We start from the raw sequence: 17697 nt of genomic DNA, 5'->3' as shown, positions 1-17697 counted from the left end.
TTTGTATGCCGACTGAAGGCGGTCATTTGATCGATATCATATTTTGAGTATGGCACAATAAATGGCATAGAATAATCTAAATAAAATTGGTTTATTTTCTAAAGTTGGCAGAAAAATGACAGAGTTATTCAACTTTAAAATAGAGAACCACCTGATGGTGCACCGTGTAGAATAGTTGAACAATAGAAAGTTGTGATTTTAGACACGTTAATGAACATTACTCCCGTTTTTGACCGGGTACCTGGCGCCTCCATCAATGGACTTCGGCAACAGCGCTAAGTTATTTCGTATTTCCGGCTCGGTGACCAGTTGTGGAGTTATCTTTACCTCTCTGGCCACCAACACCGGCACCAGTTGAGGTTATGTGGGGAAAAAGCAAGTTTGATAAAGCCAAGCACCTCCATTATTATGTGACGAAATGGCCCGCGGGCTGGCTGTTACTTTCTTCTCCGCCTCGCATGCTAATATGAGTTTGAGACCCTTGATCTACATTGCGTCTTTACAAGTGTGCAATCATACAAAAAACAAAACGAGAGCTTTTTTTTACATTTTAAAGGGAATTAAAGGGAATAACCACCTTCACGTTGCCACCCTGCATAGATACGATGTGGAGTGAAGAGAACCAAAAGTGATCAAACAGAGATCATCAACGCAAAGTGGAAGTGCTGCGAGCGAAAAATGGTGAGATAAGAATGTTCCTAAACGATTGACGAAACCTTCCTATTTCATGCTGCTATGCACTCCTTCACTAGAATCAACATAGGAACCATTATCCCACCCAGTCTCATGCTCTATCCTTACCACCATCCTACATTAGACGACCGGTACGGAAAAGGTCCTAAAATCAACCGAGAAGTCTCTAGAGGAAAAACAGTTTGAAACCTGGCGCGAGACGAAATACTACTAGTTCCTACATCAATCAACACTAGGCGACGAGGTAAACTGCTGAATGATGAAGAACAGAACCAAAGCACACACACCACCGAAAGATATTCCTTCTTTAAAAGCCCCAGCAAATGAAAGCGACCAAGCGACAGCGCGAAAGAGCGACAGGACGAAGGCACTGCTCTAGGAACAACGAGATTGGAAAATGACTAAACCGGCTGCCCATCCCGCACGAACGGCTAGAACTCTGCTGTGTAAGTGTCTGTTTAAACTATAACAATTGTCCACCTACTAACGAAAACAGAACTAACCACAAACCAGTCTAAACCCCAGCCCAATCTGCAAAGCCAGCGAGAACTACCGCAGGGCAAGTGGTGAAAGCGAATACCGAAACGTATTAAGGTGGGGCTTAGGTATTTTATTTTTTTATGACACATATTTTTATCATTTTTCCCTGAATGCTGATCTTTTCAAGAACATTGTGTAAATTTTTTGGATCAATCGAAGCAAAACTGACGCTATTTTAAATAACGTTTCCGAAAAACCAACGTTTTCAAAGTCGGTGCCCATCGTATCGTAAAAACTACTGGACCGTTCGATTCGAAATTTTTAACACATAATCTGTACACTCTTTGGAGCTACTTGGCCGTCAAGATTTCATGAAAATTGTTGATACTCTTTTTTAAACAAATCTTTAAAGATCGTGTTTTAAGACAAAATGACGAAAAACAGCACTTTTTCAACTTTAAAAATCTGTCAAAAATCGAAAAATAAGAAATTGATCAAAAACTTGACGGGAATTCCTAGATAAACTTATAATCTTTCAAACAAGTTTCGATTTGTATATTTCTGATGACCCATCACGCGGCTACGACTGGCACCGTAAAAAGTACCTTTTCGCAGGCATGACTGCGTAAATTTGATGCCATGGATGAAGTTTTTTATCAATCTTGTCCAAAATGGAACCAAATATTCTTCAAAAGTTGCAGTTTAATATGCAATTCACTTGATAAAATAAAGTTGAATGGTTACGTCACAAAAAATTGTCAAAAATGATCCTTGTTTTGGTATGAAATTACCGAAGCCCCCCTGAATATCGGATTTGATATTTGAAAAAAAAATGGACATTATGAGCTAGCTGACTGGCTTGTGTGTGTTTAAATGTGTGTTCATAACCGACAACATAAACGGGGGGGGCGTGGGGAGGGAACTCAAGATCCAGATATCGAGCAGAAGCAGATGAGATAAGACCATCCACGAAAGGGTGGTGGTGGTGGTGGCAGGATACGGTAGGGCCGTGTGCCCACAGCGCGCAAAAAAAAAGACATCGTCGCCCACCACGTGCCACGAACTTACCGAACTTGCTGTCGATGGTGAGACTGTTGCGGTTCTGATCATCCAGAAACAGATCCTCCAGACACCGCTTGCTCAGATGATCCTCGGACGAGCTAAGGTGTCCCAGATTCTCGCGAAAGTCCGTACGCGACGAAAACTGCGTCACATCCTTCGATTCCTGTTTCTTCTCCAACGGTCGATAAAGAGCGCCAGAGACACAAACGTGCAGCATGCAACCACCTGTAGATCGGAGACGGTTAACATTTTGCACCAGGCCAGAACTGCCGCACAACGCACACATACCAAGTATCAGCAGCGTTCCGTGGAATCCAAACAGATGTATCAACCGTTCGATGAGCATGGGAAAAACGAAGCTACCGGCGGCCGTACCCGAAATCGTTATACCATTCGCCAGTGCCCGATGTTTCTCAAAGTACTGCGAAACGATCACTATGCCCGGTGTCGTCGACAGCCCACCACCGATCCCGGTAAGGATCCCGAACGTAAACAACAGATGGTAGAGACTGGTGGCGAAGTAGCTCAACGTGAGCCCCAGTCCACAGAAAACACCCCCAATGATGACCACGATACGGCAGGAGAACCGCTGGCACAGGGCACTGGAGAGCGGGGCCAGCACCAGACAGAGCGCCGACAGTATCGCCGGTATCCAGGAGGCGGTCGTGGCCGACGAGTTCGGAAAGTTCTCCATTATCTCGACGTACAGCACACCGTACGATTTGACCAACCCGGCGACCCAGAACTGCACCGAGAAGGCACCGAACACGATAATCCAACCGTACCCACCGTCCGGTGGCCCCTCGTCATCGTCCTCGCTCGAGTCCGACGTGACCGCTTTGCTGCGCTGTCGCTGCAGATGAAGCTTTTGCCTGGACAAGGAGTGTTAGTATTCGGTTAGTGGGCCGTTCTTTACGGCCCTCTAGAGCCTCCCTTAGAGCTTACTTTTTGCTTCGTATCTCACGAGATTTAGCTATCAGTGGACGCGCAGTTAAACTGGAAACGGTCAGCAGGTTCTCGTTATCGTCCTCATCCAGCTCGGTCGATGGTTGGGGTTCAACTGGAAACGAAAGGAAAGTATGTTATTGTGTTGCCTCTTCCGGGGGGTGCCCTGAGCGTACCTGTGTGCGTTTTGATGGGATTATAGGGTGCATCCAAGGCCAGTGAGGAAGGGCGCAGCAAGGTATCGCCACCGGCGCTGGATCGTTTCTGCAGCGATCCACCGAACAGGTCCAGCAGGCTCGCATTATCGTTGACGCTGGCCCTTGGCTCGGGGCCACCGTTTTCTGGTGCTTCGCGATTGCTGCTGCTAACCGTGGCCGGTGGCATCGTTCCTGCTGCTGTTGCTGGTGGTGGCGGTGGACCGTGGCCTGGCAGAGGAGGCAGAGACTCGGTGCCTCGGGCCGTAACCACCGGTGCGGACTGGATCGAGAACAGCGAGCCACTGTTCTCGAACTCGGCCAGCAGGGCAGCGTTGAGGGGGGCCCGGCATCGCTGGTCCGGGATGGAAGGATGGTACACACCGCCGAACAGTCCCCGGGCGTCCTCCTCGTGCACCGGGATTTCGATATCCTCCGAGAACAGGCTCTTGGGTCGGAGGTACTGATCAAGACACTCCTGCGATGCCTGCAACCACCACAAAGGATGCTCAAGGTTAGTGTCACTCAGATTGTTTGTTTTTCTTTTTCTTCTTTTAAATTGGATAATTGATGAAGAAAAGTCATTCCTTTTGCATAACAGCAAAGTCATTTATCCGGGAACACTAGTGCGCGCGTAGGTTTCCCTTTAAAAGCATCACTAGATATCAATTAACCAGACGTCCTACGACAGCGTTGGAAGTTGATTAATAATAATGCGCTAAGGGAGATTGCCGGCATTCCACGATGTTGGTGAAGCGACACCCCAGAAACAGACGACGCTGCATGCTGGAAGCTGCATTAAATAAATTTTATTTCCCTGTCAGAGAAGGGGGAGGGGTGATGTTATTTGCAGCCAGGGGACTGCATGCCCTGCTACATCCCCGTTTCATCTGTTTTCGTGACCCAAATTGTGCTCTTCAGAAAAAAGAAAATTTCTGGTTCGTAACACATTGTCGCTAAATGTTAACCGATGCTTGTGCTGCTTGGAATGGAATGAATGGGAATGTTTGCTGAACCTCACTCGAATTGGTATTGATTGGATGTGTTCGATCGTAACACACGACGGATCGTTCCATGAACGGCTTGGTTGTAAAAACTTCGACCATTTCTATCATCCTCAAACGTTTCTTAGAATAAAAGGATTCAGAACAACAGAATTTACAACGATAGCGCAACAGTTCCTTTCCAATAACTTGTCTCTCGCTGTTAAACATAAAGCTATCAATATTAGCAACACTTGAACTCATTTGAATGGTGTTACTAGTGACTGCACCATTAATTATTAGTTTCTAGAATTCCAGAGAGCAATCTGCAATGCGACAATAATTTCGTAATTCTTCTGAATTCATAACTCGCGATAAAAAAAACACTTCATCCGCAGTTTTCAGATACTCAGGCTCTTCTTGACGCTATTGTGAAGGGGAATAATCATTTTTGTTCTCTTCTGCTGCATGATAAATGTCCCAAACACATAAAGCTTAACCAAAACATTTAAAAAATACCGATTTATGTAAACAACAAAGGGGAAAAATCTCTCGCACGATGTACTTATACAAAAATAAATTAGCAAATACATAAAATATGAGTGTACGAAGGCAAGGGCTATACAAAAAAGAGACTTTGTCATAACTATAATTCTTTGAAGGCATATAATTCTTATGCAAAACTAAAACCTTCGAAGTGACATCGCGATACTTTTTCCGATGAGAGCTTAATGAGTTAACATGCTGTAGAATTTCACATAAAACGATCTTTATCAACGGTGACCTAAGGTACGATCGCGTCTGTAGTATCCTGTTCAATTCTAAGCAACAAAAAATCAAATAAAATATCACTCATATGGCATAATAAATTGATGGAGAATTTATACGAATTTAAAATCATTAAAACACCAAATGTTCATGGATTCGATGCTTAAAATTGTTGAACTATAATATTAGGTTGGGTAATAAGTCTTTTCGTATTTTGAGTAAAACTTCAAGGGGATATATTTTTAGTTTTGAGCAACTTTATTCAACCAAATATTATCCATTTTGGTTAACCACCTTTTGCCATTTCTCGGCTAAAGACATAATTCCTTTAGTGTAAAAACTCCGTGGTTTATCGTTAAAAAACTGTGACACGATGTTTTAACATGCTTCTCTTGAAGGTAGCGGTACTCCACTAAGGGAGTTTTGCATAGAACCAAACAAGTTGTAATCCGATGGTGCAAGGTCTAGGCTATATGGAGGATGCATCAAAACTTCCCAGCCAAGCACTCCCAGTTTTTTCCGAGTCATCAAAGATGTGAGTTGTCATGGTGGAAGACGAAGGCCTCTCTGTTGACCAATTCTGGCCGTTTTTCTTCGATTGCTTGCTTCAATCTCATCAATTGGTCACAGTAAAGTCTAGAATTAATAGTTTGACCATTCTGGAGTAGCTCATAATGATTGATTCCTCTGCAATCTCACCAAACGCAGAGCATAACCTTCCGCGGCGTCTTCCTGGCTTTGGGACTGTTTGTGTAGCTTCTGCATTCTTGCACCATGATCGTTTTCGCACGTTATTGTCGTATTTGATCCACTTTTCATGTCCTGTAACCATTCGCTTCAGAAACGGTTCGATTTCATTCCGTTTTAGCAAAGAATCGCAGATGTTAATTCGGTCCAATAAACTTTTCGCTGACAATTCATGCGGTATCCAAAAATTGTGCTTTTTTTTAACCCACCCTTTTTTAAATGGCTCAAAACGGTTTTATAGTGAATGTTTAGTTCCTTAGCGATGTAATGGCTGCTTATTTGACGATCCTGGTCTATCCTTTCAATAATTTCATCGACTTTAGCAACGATAGGTCGACCAGAGCGAGGTGCATCTTTCAGATCAAAATTTTCCAAACGGAAGCGAGCGAACCATCGTTATGCTACACGAACTGATTCAGCATCTTCCCCGTAAACTTCACAAATTTCATTGGTGGCTTGCGTGGCATTTTTCCCTTTTTTATAGAAAATTTTCAAAATATAGCGATTTTCTTCACTATTTTCACTCATCTTTAAACAGCTATAACTTTTTGGCCACTGCTCCAAATTCTGTTTTGTTTTGATTAAAAGATACATCTAATGTCCCTTAAAACAACGTGGTATGATATGACATAATGTGATTTATAACGGTGGAGATAGACGACTCCAAAGTCATCTATTGCCAAAATACGAAAAGACTTATTACCCAACCTAATACTACCATGATCAAAAATAAACCGGAATTTGGTCATAAAAAGAAAAGTACTTGTTTTTTCTTCAAAATTCAAATTGTCCCCTTCAAAGTAGTCCCCGTCGGATGCAATGCACTTGTGCCAGCGTTTGATCCACTCCTCAAAACTTTTCTGGAGTCGATTTTTAGTATAATCATTAGTGCCTCCGGCGATTTTAGCTTTATTGCCTCCACACTCTCAAAACGAGATCCTCGTAGTGGTTTTTTGAAAAAAATTAATAGGAAAAAGTCACATAATACGAAATCAGGTGAATTGGCCGGTTGTCGAATGGTATTGGTGTTGTTTTTGACGAGAAACTCTCGAAAAATCAACGCATTATGAGATGGCGCATTATCGTCATGGAGAATCCACGAGTTGTGACCCCACCAAGGCAGGTTTTTTTTGCGGATTGATTCAAATGATATGTTGGTGGTCTCAGCTATCTCCCTTATCGTCAATTTGCGCTTTTCGATCAACAATTTTCGGATTTCATCGATGTTTTCGTCGGTTTTGGAAGTCAATGCCCTTCCAGGACGACAATCGTCCTCAACAGCCTCACGACCATTTTTAAAGCGTTTATATCACTGGTACACCTGTATTTTTGATAGAGTATTGTCACCATAACATTTTTGTATCATTTTTAATGTGTCGGAACACTCAATTTAATTTTTAACGTTGTTCATGTTTTGAATCAATTTTAAAAATCGCCATGACGTAAAAACTTAATGCAAACAAATCTCTGCTGTAAACGTAAATGAAGAGCTGGAAAGCTGAAACTTGGCATGTACATCACTAATAGAGCCATCAACGTAATAAAAAAACAAAATTCAAAATTGATAAGCCCGCGCGGAATAAATCCAAAATTCCGGTTTATTTTTGATCATGGTAGTATTTTTAAACTTATATAAGGATGGAGGAGCCGTATGGATGATTATAATATTAAATAGTAACAAAATACTTCACCAACACTGCTTTAAAAATGAGATCATCATCTTAAATCATAATATAATACACATAAAAACAGCATGTGCAACAAGCGCTTAGGATGAATCGATCTTCCTCACATGACACTAAAAAAATAATGAAAACAATCTCATTTGGATAAAATGAATCACCACAAGCTTCAAGGTTTTTTTCCAAATAGAAACATTCGACCAACAGCGAACGCGCCCAGAAAAGCACGCCCAATTGTACGCTAATCAAACGGCAATGACAAAACCGCACACGGTGAAGTTTCTCGATAAGTTTTTAGCCCCAAACACACACATTTCCCCCTTTCCCTACCGACTCGCCCCATCGCATTGTTAATCTTACAATCGAAATGTTTGAAATATTTAATCAATAACGCAACCCCACACGATGGCACGGTGACAGGCCTGGGGAAAGGTCTGGTTTGGTCTGGTGATGTTTTGTTTTCATTCTTTCGCCTTCCCCCGCATTTAATGATGACACGCGATACTGGGAAAAAGGAATTAAGTTTAATTCCATCTAAACGCCATATTTTCCACGGACGTTTTGCGTTCGCGGTTGGCGTAATGTCACAATCATCACAGCGTTATCGTTGCGTGTTTCCATTTACTAAATATTATTTTCGGAAGCAAATCCGTTTTAACTGGTAACGGGAGGTTCGCATAGAACAGCGCATTTCCCAGTGAGGGGTGCTTAAGCTTATTTTAGTGAACTAATTAAAATGCAGTTTTATTAATAATCTACGACGAAATCATCAACCAATTTCTATTTTAACCGTGCTGCGCTTAACTGAAAACGAAAAAATCTACCAGGTACTAGGCGCCTCCATCGGTCACAGGAGCAAAATTGCGAAGCGAAACAATTTCAGGCCAAATAATGTTGACCAATCTACGAAATCTAAAATATTGACCAGTGAAAATACGCCTTCTCTTGGGAGAAAAACAATGTTCTTTCTGAAAGGAAAAACCATCCGAATCAGCCAATCAATAAACCACGGTCCGTGGGAACCACGCCGGCATCATTCGATCCGCGGGTGACGAATGGAGAAAATGCGCAATTTCTGGTTACATCCTCCACGTGTCAGCCACGAGCCATCGACAAAACTTTAAACTGTCGTACAACCCCCTCCGCATATCCTGTCACCGCATGTCCTGTCTATACCACTCGCGTCGCAACGAAAACAGAAAAGAAAAAGTTTGTTTATACGGCCAGCAAGATTCAAGGTTGGTGGTGGGCTGATTGAAATGAATAGTTTTGCTCATTAAACTTTGTCGCAAGTTACGGTTTGGCCCAGAGGGAGACATTGGTCCGCAGCGCAGGGTCCATCGGATGGAAACGATAATTCCTGCCAACCAGCCGGTGACTTTGGTTCACTTAGTGGATCGCAGTGGGCCTTGCAAGTTCGTTCGGAAAGTTGCTGTTGTTAATTTGAAATCGTTTCGATTTTATTGCATCATAATCTAACAAACTCGTGGGCCCATGCTTGCACTCTAGTTTCGCTTCGCTTCTAAATTTAACAAATGGCAGCGCTCCGGCTCCCGCTCCGGCTCCGGTCCTGATCACAAAGCAAACGTGTGGCTCTTACCTCGGGGGTGGAAACCATAGCAGGATGGAAAACAAGCAAACTCATGGCTCAATTTTCTCCCAACCAATCATCCATCTCAAGGGCACCGTGCCGGTATCCGAGCACACACCAGTTCCCAGTCGAAGCTATTCCGTTTGCCGTTCGGCTCCGGCATCGCTCCGGTCTGACGTATTTCGAGCTGTCACAGAAACATCCGCCAGCTGGCAGAAGACGAACAAGAAAGGCGGACGGACAAGACCGTCTCACGGCCAGGGCCAGTTTGAAGCCGCCGGATGCTTGAACTGTGAAGGTATGCGTTCACTAAGGAGCCTTCCCCTAGCGGATACTACCACCCATTCCTCTCCACCTCCTTTCCTCTCTGCTTGATTGCTTTTCTCGAAGTGATCGAAGTCCGCGGTGCAGAAAATGGTGGATCGAAAAGCCGAGGAAATAACACTGACAGCACTTTTCTATGGACCGTTGCCGGCCTCGCATTCGTGCAGCTGTCGATTGGTGATGGCCGAGTGCAGCTGCACCGGTCGGTTGGGATGCACTTGGCCACCGGGCCCACCAGCTGCAACTTCATTGATATTTGTCGCGAGCACCATCATCATCATCATTACAGCCGACGGGCTCAATGTCAGCTCAGCTCTGTTCCGTTTCTTGGGTATCGTGGAAACTTCCGGCTGATGTCATCGTTAGCAATTGCAATTACAACCTTTGTTCGGTCCCCCATATGGACCGGGGGCCAGGGTCCGATGAGAAATTCATTGCCAGTGCATGCGAGGCATGCGAGGTGAAGGTGAATCGGTTCGCCCCCGGTCGGTCGTCGGTTGCCTGGAATGTGGATTGTATTGGGAATTTCCTTTCCTTAATGATTCACCATCCCCGTACCGTGCCAAGACTCGAGCTAGCACACACTTTTCAGATGAAGGTTTTAATTGCACTAAAAGCCTGTCAAAATAATGGCCGGACCTTGGATTATCTCTTCATTTTATGATGCACTATGCAGAAGAAGGGATTAAGCTTCTTCCGCTCCCTCACTGACACTTTTTACTTAATTTCTTGAGTGCAAATCTGGGGTGGGTGTCTTTGAAAATACCATATTGTTATTTTAAAATTCTAGCAGCGAATCAAAGCTAAAAAAATCCTTCAATACTCATAATACTCCATCTACACATCGAGTTAGATAGATTAAATGTTTAAACCTATGCATGAATATTGTGGCTGATTAGAAAAATCAATCGCATCAATCTTTCCACCTATTCTTGTAAAATCGATACCAACATGATAGGATGGTGCTATTGCAGTTGAGAGAGATATTATTGCAGATATTGCAGTCAAGGGTATTGGAAGAGGTAGAAACACGTAAAAACACAAATGTTTTTATCCTAGTCTTTGTTGAGATGCAATACAAGGTATATGCATATCAAACCGAGCTTTTTGTTTTACGAAAAAAACGATTATTGCTGGAAAATGGAGAAAAAAATACTCTCCAAAGTAATGGCAATCGCTAGCTACACATTTCAACTATATCTTAGCAGTTTTTGGATACCTTGCTAAAAACACCGCCAATCTGTACCATTTTTTCAAAACCCACCTCTTTTTTTGCAAATTTTCGTCAAAAAGGAAGCGCTGCTCGGCCATTACCTGTCCCAACGATGCAAATGAATGTTCATCTGATAGAGTCAAGTCTGGTGAGTTAGCCGCAAGTGGTAATTGTTTTCAATTGTGGCTTTTACCGCGTCTTTGGCCGATATTCCACGCCGTCGCGGAGCATTTTCATCGAACAAAATTGGTCAATTTTGTCGTTTTTGATATTTTGGTTGATTTTTTCACAACTCTAGGTCAAACTTGATTAATTCTTGCATGTAATGATCATTAGTGACCGTTTTGGCCAATAAGGCCTGCAATTTGATGACTTCTAACATTTTCGATGGTTGGTGGTTCTCTCATCAATATCACTACTTTTAACATTTTTAAACCACACTTTGCACTGTGTTTCAGTGAGAGCATGTCCACCGTAACCTTCAATAAGTATTTGATGCGATTCGGCCGACGATTTTTTGAAATGTAAGCAAAAAACCAACGATATCCGCGAATCGCAGTTTTTAGGAACGGAACTTGCTATTTAATTCGCAATAAAAATATTTGTTATAGAGTTAAATTAGAGCAAAAGCACACCGATTATGTTTAACGGATGCCCAATGAACAAAATAAAACACTTAGACTGACTTAACAGCTCCATTTGGCGTAGGTATAACTTTAGAACGCCAAGGGCGGTTTCATATGCATACATATGCATGGTATGTTCCATGTGAGTAATGTTAATAATTTTAATAATTCATAAATTTTTGACGTTGAAATCTTTTATAAACAAATTAGTTATCTATCAGTATTATATTCATTACAAAGATAACCAAGTTTATGTAGCTTATGTTATGTTATAACTTTGAAAGCGAATATAACATTTAAATAATCTAGCAGCCACTGATAGAACAATAGCTATAGCGACTAAATCAACTCAGTTGCAGTGTTCGCATTTCGTATCATACTACAATTATTAATTATATCAATCGATTGCTATCGATAAAGAGGTTTTTGTTTACGTTAAACATACATAACATCGATCGACGCACAATTTAAAACTTCCAACTTATATTCACTCCCCAATCTTTATCTCCTCCAAATGCAAATACAGTAAACAGGAAATCAACCGTTAAACATTGAACAATGTTACGAAATGACTACAAGTGCGAACGAACCCGATCGATACAACAGTCAGCCATCGATGCACCCCGCTGTTCGAATCGGACACCGAATCAGTAAATCGAACAGATAGAAAATACATGTTACCTTCATGTATTGAGCAGCTTGTTAAACAAACTATCGCAAAAGCATGAAACACGAATGTGTGTTGAATGAAAAAAGCAAGTCCAGCGAGGTGTAAACTGTAACCAGCACGATTACCGTGCTCGGATCAGCCCGGATTTGCTACTCCGGGTGTATCATTGTCGCAATGATAATTGCAATTAAGCAGCCCGGAGTTATCGGCCCTCTGTTACAATTACTGTCTGTGTAACATTTACCCGAACGATGCCAGCGATGTCATTACAAGCTGTCGCACTGCCGTGTGGAGTTGTGATCATGTTTTTCATTAACTTTTGACCTAAATTCAGTTAAGCATTGTAAAATGCAAATCCTGTTAGTAGAGGCAAGTATTATATTAAATGGACATTTGCCAAACACACAAAAAACCCAAATAAAACCATAATCCAGGACATTCGAAGCCAGAAAAGAGGCATATTAACTCATCGAACACCCCAGAGAAGTAGTGAATTTCAGCGAACAAGCTGGCATACGCACCAGCTACAAAGCCACAAATTGAAATTTTACCTCTTCCCTAGCTACCCACGGGTGTGCACCAGATTCAATAATGTCAATGCGCAGGGAAAGCCCAGAGCCACTATTCTGTTGGACCGATCCCAAAAAGCATCTCCAACCCTATCCATGCGTACGTAGGATGCAAAACAAATTCACGAACCGCAAGGAAGGTATGCAATTTCCGGTGCAAACACAGCCAACACAAACACGCAGACCAGTAAGGATCCCATCGTTGGAAAATGCCCACTCCGGTTAAGCTGCCGCAAGCTTGAGTGATTGTGTGCACCCCATTGGACACACAGAACACAGACGGGTGGTCCTTTCCATGTTCTTTCTCCCACTAACCTCTCTAAACGGTACAAAAACCGATCAATAGTGCAGACTGAAGAAGACAACGCCAGACCGAAGGGCGGGTGGGGGAGTTCGGTCAGTAATTGACGGCAAAGGGCCCTCTGCTGTGGCACACATCAAGTATTAACGCTTTTGCATACGAAATTGGAACTCGCTAACTACGATCCAAACACACAAAAAAAAACGCAGCAACCATTTTCGATTTGTTTCGGTTGGACTACTTTGTGTTCGATCCGAATGTAAAGCTTTGTCCAGTAGGGCACCACGTCTGTTAGTTAGTAGAATTCGTTTTTGTGCACAACATCAGATAGGATCACAAGGAATTACAATCTTACAAGCACGCAAAAGAGAAAGAAGAAAAGCGGAATCATTTTTCCACCGTTCTTCCGCTCACCACCAGTCCGGCAGTCCGCTGGTCCGCTGGTCCAGAACAATAGCGAGCGAACTACCCCCCTCCGGTCACCTACTCAACACATGGTCGCGAGCATCCCCTCCAAACCTTAGTGTCTGTGACCTACATTCGTGGCACTGCAGCATCATCATCCAGTGCCATAGGCTGCTCACAGAAAGGTACAGGGACCTCGCTTTGTGCTGCTGGACCAGTGGCCACCACAATACACACTAAGCAGTAGGGCGCATAAAGTAGAACAACGTCCCGCAGCTACGGCGGGAGCGGGAACAACGAAATGAAATTCAATGTCGCAGCCCTGCAGCCTCCGAGGGGACCTTTCTGCCAATCGTGTGGGAAGCGGGAGGGATGGTTTTGGACATGAGAATTTTAATTAACAGTTGCCTGGCCCCGAAAGATACCGAGTCGGAGGCCGTTCTACGCGATGACTTCCAGCGAAACTCCGACAGGAAATCAACGAAGCTCGCCCGGATCCGTGGCACCGAAATGGGCAAAAGTATCCGTTTCATAATCATCTCCGTCATGTGGTTCATTCCCAACCCGTGTCAATGCCGTCGAGCCACGCTTCTTCTTTCTCTCTCTCTCTCTATCTCTCGGAATTACGGATTCCTGCGCAGGTTCTTCACAACATCCCCCCCCCCCCTTTGGCGGTATCTCGGTTGCAGAACCGGATGACAGTGAATGAGTCTTCTTCTCGCTTTTTCTCCACCACCGGGAGTATCGATTTTCACGCAGAACCGTGTGATGCTGTAGTATCATCCCCCTACTCTCCCCCAAAACAAACCCACCCCCTGTGACCTGCAGCGGTGCTGTGAGAAGACAGAAAAAGGGAAAGCAAAAAAAAAACAAAAAAAAGGGCACGAAAAAGCCCTCGAGACGCGGTTTGCACTCACCTGGAGATTCCATTCTTTTGGCAAAGACATTTTTCGTAGATAGATGTGGCGAACTTTCCGTTCTTGAAACTTGGTTTCATTGGACTAACGGTGTGTGGGGGGGTTGCCGGGGATGTTTCGTTTGTCCGGAGTGAAGGGAGGGCAGACAGTAAGGCAGGCAGGCAGACTCTGAGGAGGGAACTGAGTGCTTCTGTTTCTTAATCTTTTTCTCTCTCTCTCGCTTTTTGTCTCTTCTGCTTCTCCTGCTGCTCCTGCTCCTGCTGTGCGGCTGGTAAATGGCCCAATCCGCACCGCGACCTAACACTTTGTCCGCGAAATCTAGTTCAGAGCCTACTGTGTGCGTGGTGTCCTGTCGTGTCCTGCGTGCCCTACCGAACCGTTACTACCGTTACAGCACGCGTTATTGTGTGTTTACGTCCGGTGACCCGAATTCTACTATTCCGGCATTTTCCTATGCTCGCGGCTTTCGCGGCCGAATACTTTGCTCTTGAGTCTCTTGGATTCCTTTGAAGAAGGGAGGGGGAGGGGGGGGGACGCTGACGCGATAACTCCAGAACCCGTAGCCGACCTAATACTTCTCCTATTGCCCTATCTCAACGCCCTAGTATGTGTGAGTACGTACGATGTAGTCTACGTATCTGTCTCTCGCCAGTATGGATACGAGTGTTTCACTCTGTGTATGTGTCTGTGTATTTGCTAGTATTGTCTCGAAGGGACTTTCTGCTCCTTTTTTTCTTCTTTACTCCAAAATTTACTAGACGCTATTAGTCCTAAGTTAGAATACTTCCATTTAACGACTTTCCGGCATCCGCCGAGGTCTCTCTAGTACGATTAAAACTGGGCTAGTGGTGGTAGTAGTGGTATCCTACACGAGTACGGGAAATGGAATGAGTTAATACTATCACTGGATTGCACAATCGATGGAGTCGCAGTAGGGCTGCTGCGATGCAACGTTTACAAACGCAACGTAGCCCGTTGTTTCGTTGTTAATAACGCCTACTACGGGTTGTTGCGCAAATGCGGTGCCTGATGATGATGTTGATGTTGTTGGTGCTCAGTCTTGACTAATACCTTCTCTTTGCCTTCGCTTTCGGTTTTTGCGGTCACCAAAAACATAAAATTCACATAATATCTCTCTCCAGAGAACAGTTGAACCTGAGCCTGATGGGCCCCTACCGATCACCCTCTCCGATTCCCTGCCTGTCCTGTATTCTGCTTCGGCGCTTCCTTTTTTTCTTCTTCTTTTGGCTGGGAACAATTATCTAACAACCCAGCCCCCACGAATGGCTGCACGGGAGAGGTACAGGAGGCCGCTCGATGAACTCGGGGATGAGCTGAAGAAGCGAAAACTACGGACTAATTTACGCACGAAGGCGTATCGGTGGTTTCGTGTTACGATTTTTCTTTCTTCTCCGTTTCGTTTCCTTCTATCCCGCCAGCACGATACGCACGCAACGAGTAATATCCAAGGCAAAACGCAACGACAGCAGCAAATGGTGGTAGCAGGCAGGCAGGCAGCAACAGTAGTAGCCGTTAGTACTCTGGGTGCACTAAGAGGGAACCGAACTGAAAATGACCGTCCGCAGGCTGGAACCGACTGCTGAAATACTGCTGCCCACAATGGTGGCCCACACACAAACACTGGCACACAGGTCCGCTGCGTCTGGCAGTGGTGCAGCCGGGAATGTGGCCCGTCGGGGTGCCGCTGGAGTGAGACAAAAATTATGCCATCCGCGGCGATAGTTCTCTTCCACTCCTGCGCACATTTGTTATCAGCGGACTCTTTTCGGTGACATCGGTAGTGCACATGCGTACGCTTTTGTTTTCCAGTCGCCATTTTATGGCTTCCAGTCGCGATTTGACAGGCGGCAGGTACTATAATGCCCCCCAACTTCCAGGGCTGTATCCTTGCAGAAAGATGGCTTGAACTTTGAGCAACATAATATGCATATTTACGTAGCTTGTTACCAGTTGCATGGCCTGATAGATGAAGAAAATGAAGTTGTTTTGAGGTATTGCGATTTGCGCTTTGGAGTTTTGTGTAAATAATTGGAAATGTTTAATGTTCCGTTATCAGAGCCTCATTACCATATGGTGGCAATGACCTTTGCCGACCTTGACATAGAGCCTACTGATAGGGCTGTGTGGCCATCGGGCCATTCCCAAGGATCATTATTATAGCGCAACTGGTGCAGCGTCTGATTGCGATTCGTCATGGAAGTGAACCACTTAACGCCTATATGCACTTTAAAATTCAGTATAGTGTAAAGTATGCACTCATAATTAACTTCAGATAATTGTTTCTTATCAGCAGAGAGTATTATCATTCATAATATACTACAATTCCATTAAGGGGAGGCTTCGGTAATTTCTGGCCAAACAAGGCTCATTTGTGACGATTTTTTGTGACGTAACCATTCAATTTTATTTTTTCTAGTTAATGGCATATTAAACTGCAACTTTTGAAGAAGATTTGGTTCTATTATGGGGAAGATTGATTGAAAACATCATTCATGGCATCAAATTTCCATCAGAAAAACACAAATCGATACTCGTTCGAAAGATTTTAAGTTTATCCAGGTAGTCCCGTTAAGTGTTTGTTGAATTTCCTATTTTCCGATTTTTGGCAGATTTTTGAAATAGAAAAAGTGTTGCTTTTCGTCATTTTGCCTAAAAACACGATTTTAAAGATTAGTTTAAAAAAAAATATCAACAATTTTCATAAAACCTTGACGGCGCTACCTGGCAAAGAGTGTACAGATGATGTGTTAAAAATTTCAAATCGATCGGTCCAGTAGTTTTTACGGTACGATGCGCACCGACTTTGAAAACGATGGTTTTAGGAAACGCTCTTCAAAGTAGCGAGCTGCATGGATCCTTGTATGAAACGCAGATTTTTAAAAATCTGTAACATGGTTAGTTTTGTTTCGATTCGATTCGATTCGAAATTCACACAATGTTCTTAAAAGGATCAACATTCAGGGAAAAATGTTGAAAATATTTGTCACAAAACAAAATTAAATACCGAAGCCCCCCCTTAAACTTGTAAAGCATTTCATATGTTTAGATTGTTAAGCTACTTGTGAAAGTCATATAATTTTTTAAGTAATTTAAAATATACATACTTCCTATCGATCGATAAGTGCTTATCTTGAAGTGAGCGCCACACCAAGAAAGTTCGTGCATTTGAAAGGCTTGATCGTTGAAATCTTTTGATCGTTTATTGTGATCCAAAGCCTCCAATAGAATACCTCACAGCAAACCACGAATGTGTAGCAAGTAGCATGTACAAATACTGTGTTTTAAAAAGCAATTTCACAACTTATTAATTTTTATTTTCATCGCTTTGTACCGTTTTGAGGAAAATACAAAACAATAGAAAACTATTCAAAAATATCAAATCAAAATGAACAACGAATCAAACCACTCCGCCTGACCTTCTAGCTACTCACGCATTCAACTTGAACTTTCAAAATTCCACATGTGACCTTATAGATTTACTTCCGCAAACAAACAATTTTGGTACT

General features: G+C 43.3%; 1 protein-coding gene across 1 annotated transcript in view; it reads right to left on the bottom strand.

Annotated features, from left to right (window-relative positions):
* LOC126574893 (uncharacterized) overlaps positions 1-15836 on the bottom strand; it is a 20503-nt gene extending 4667 nt beyond the window's left edge. The window contains exons 1-6 of the mRNA XM_050235303.1: positions 15622-15836; positions 14171-15526; positions 3357-3861; positions 3181-3295; positions 2524-3107; positions 2242-2460 (exon numbers count right to left, since the gene is read on the bottom strand). Coding sequence (XP_050091260.1) covers positions 2242-2460; positions 2524-3107; positions 3181-3295; positions 3357-3861; positions 14171-14200 — 1453 coding nt within the window. The 5' untranslated portion in view covers positions 14201-15526; positions 15622-15836. The remainder of the gene's footprint in view (positions 1-2241; positions 2461-2523; positions 3108-3180; positions 3296-3356; positions 3862-14170; positions 15527-15621) is intronic.
* Positions 15837-17697: the final 1861 nt, after the last annotated feature.

The sequence above is a fragment of the Anopheles aquasalis genome, chromosome 3 (assembly GCF_943734665.1).
Source record: "Anopheles aquasalis chromosome 3, idAnoAquaMG_Q_19, whole genome shotgun sequence".
Classification (NCBI taxonomy): domain Eukaryota; kingdom Metazoa; phylum Arthropoda; class Insecta; order Diptera; family Culicidae; genus Anopheles; species Anopheles aquasalis.
This window is presented reverse-complemented; position numbering and strand designations above follow the sequence as displayed.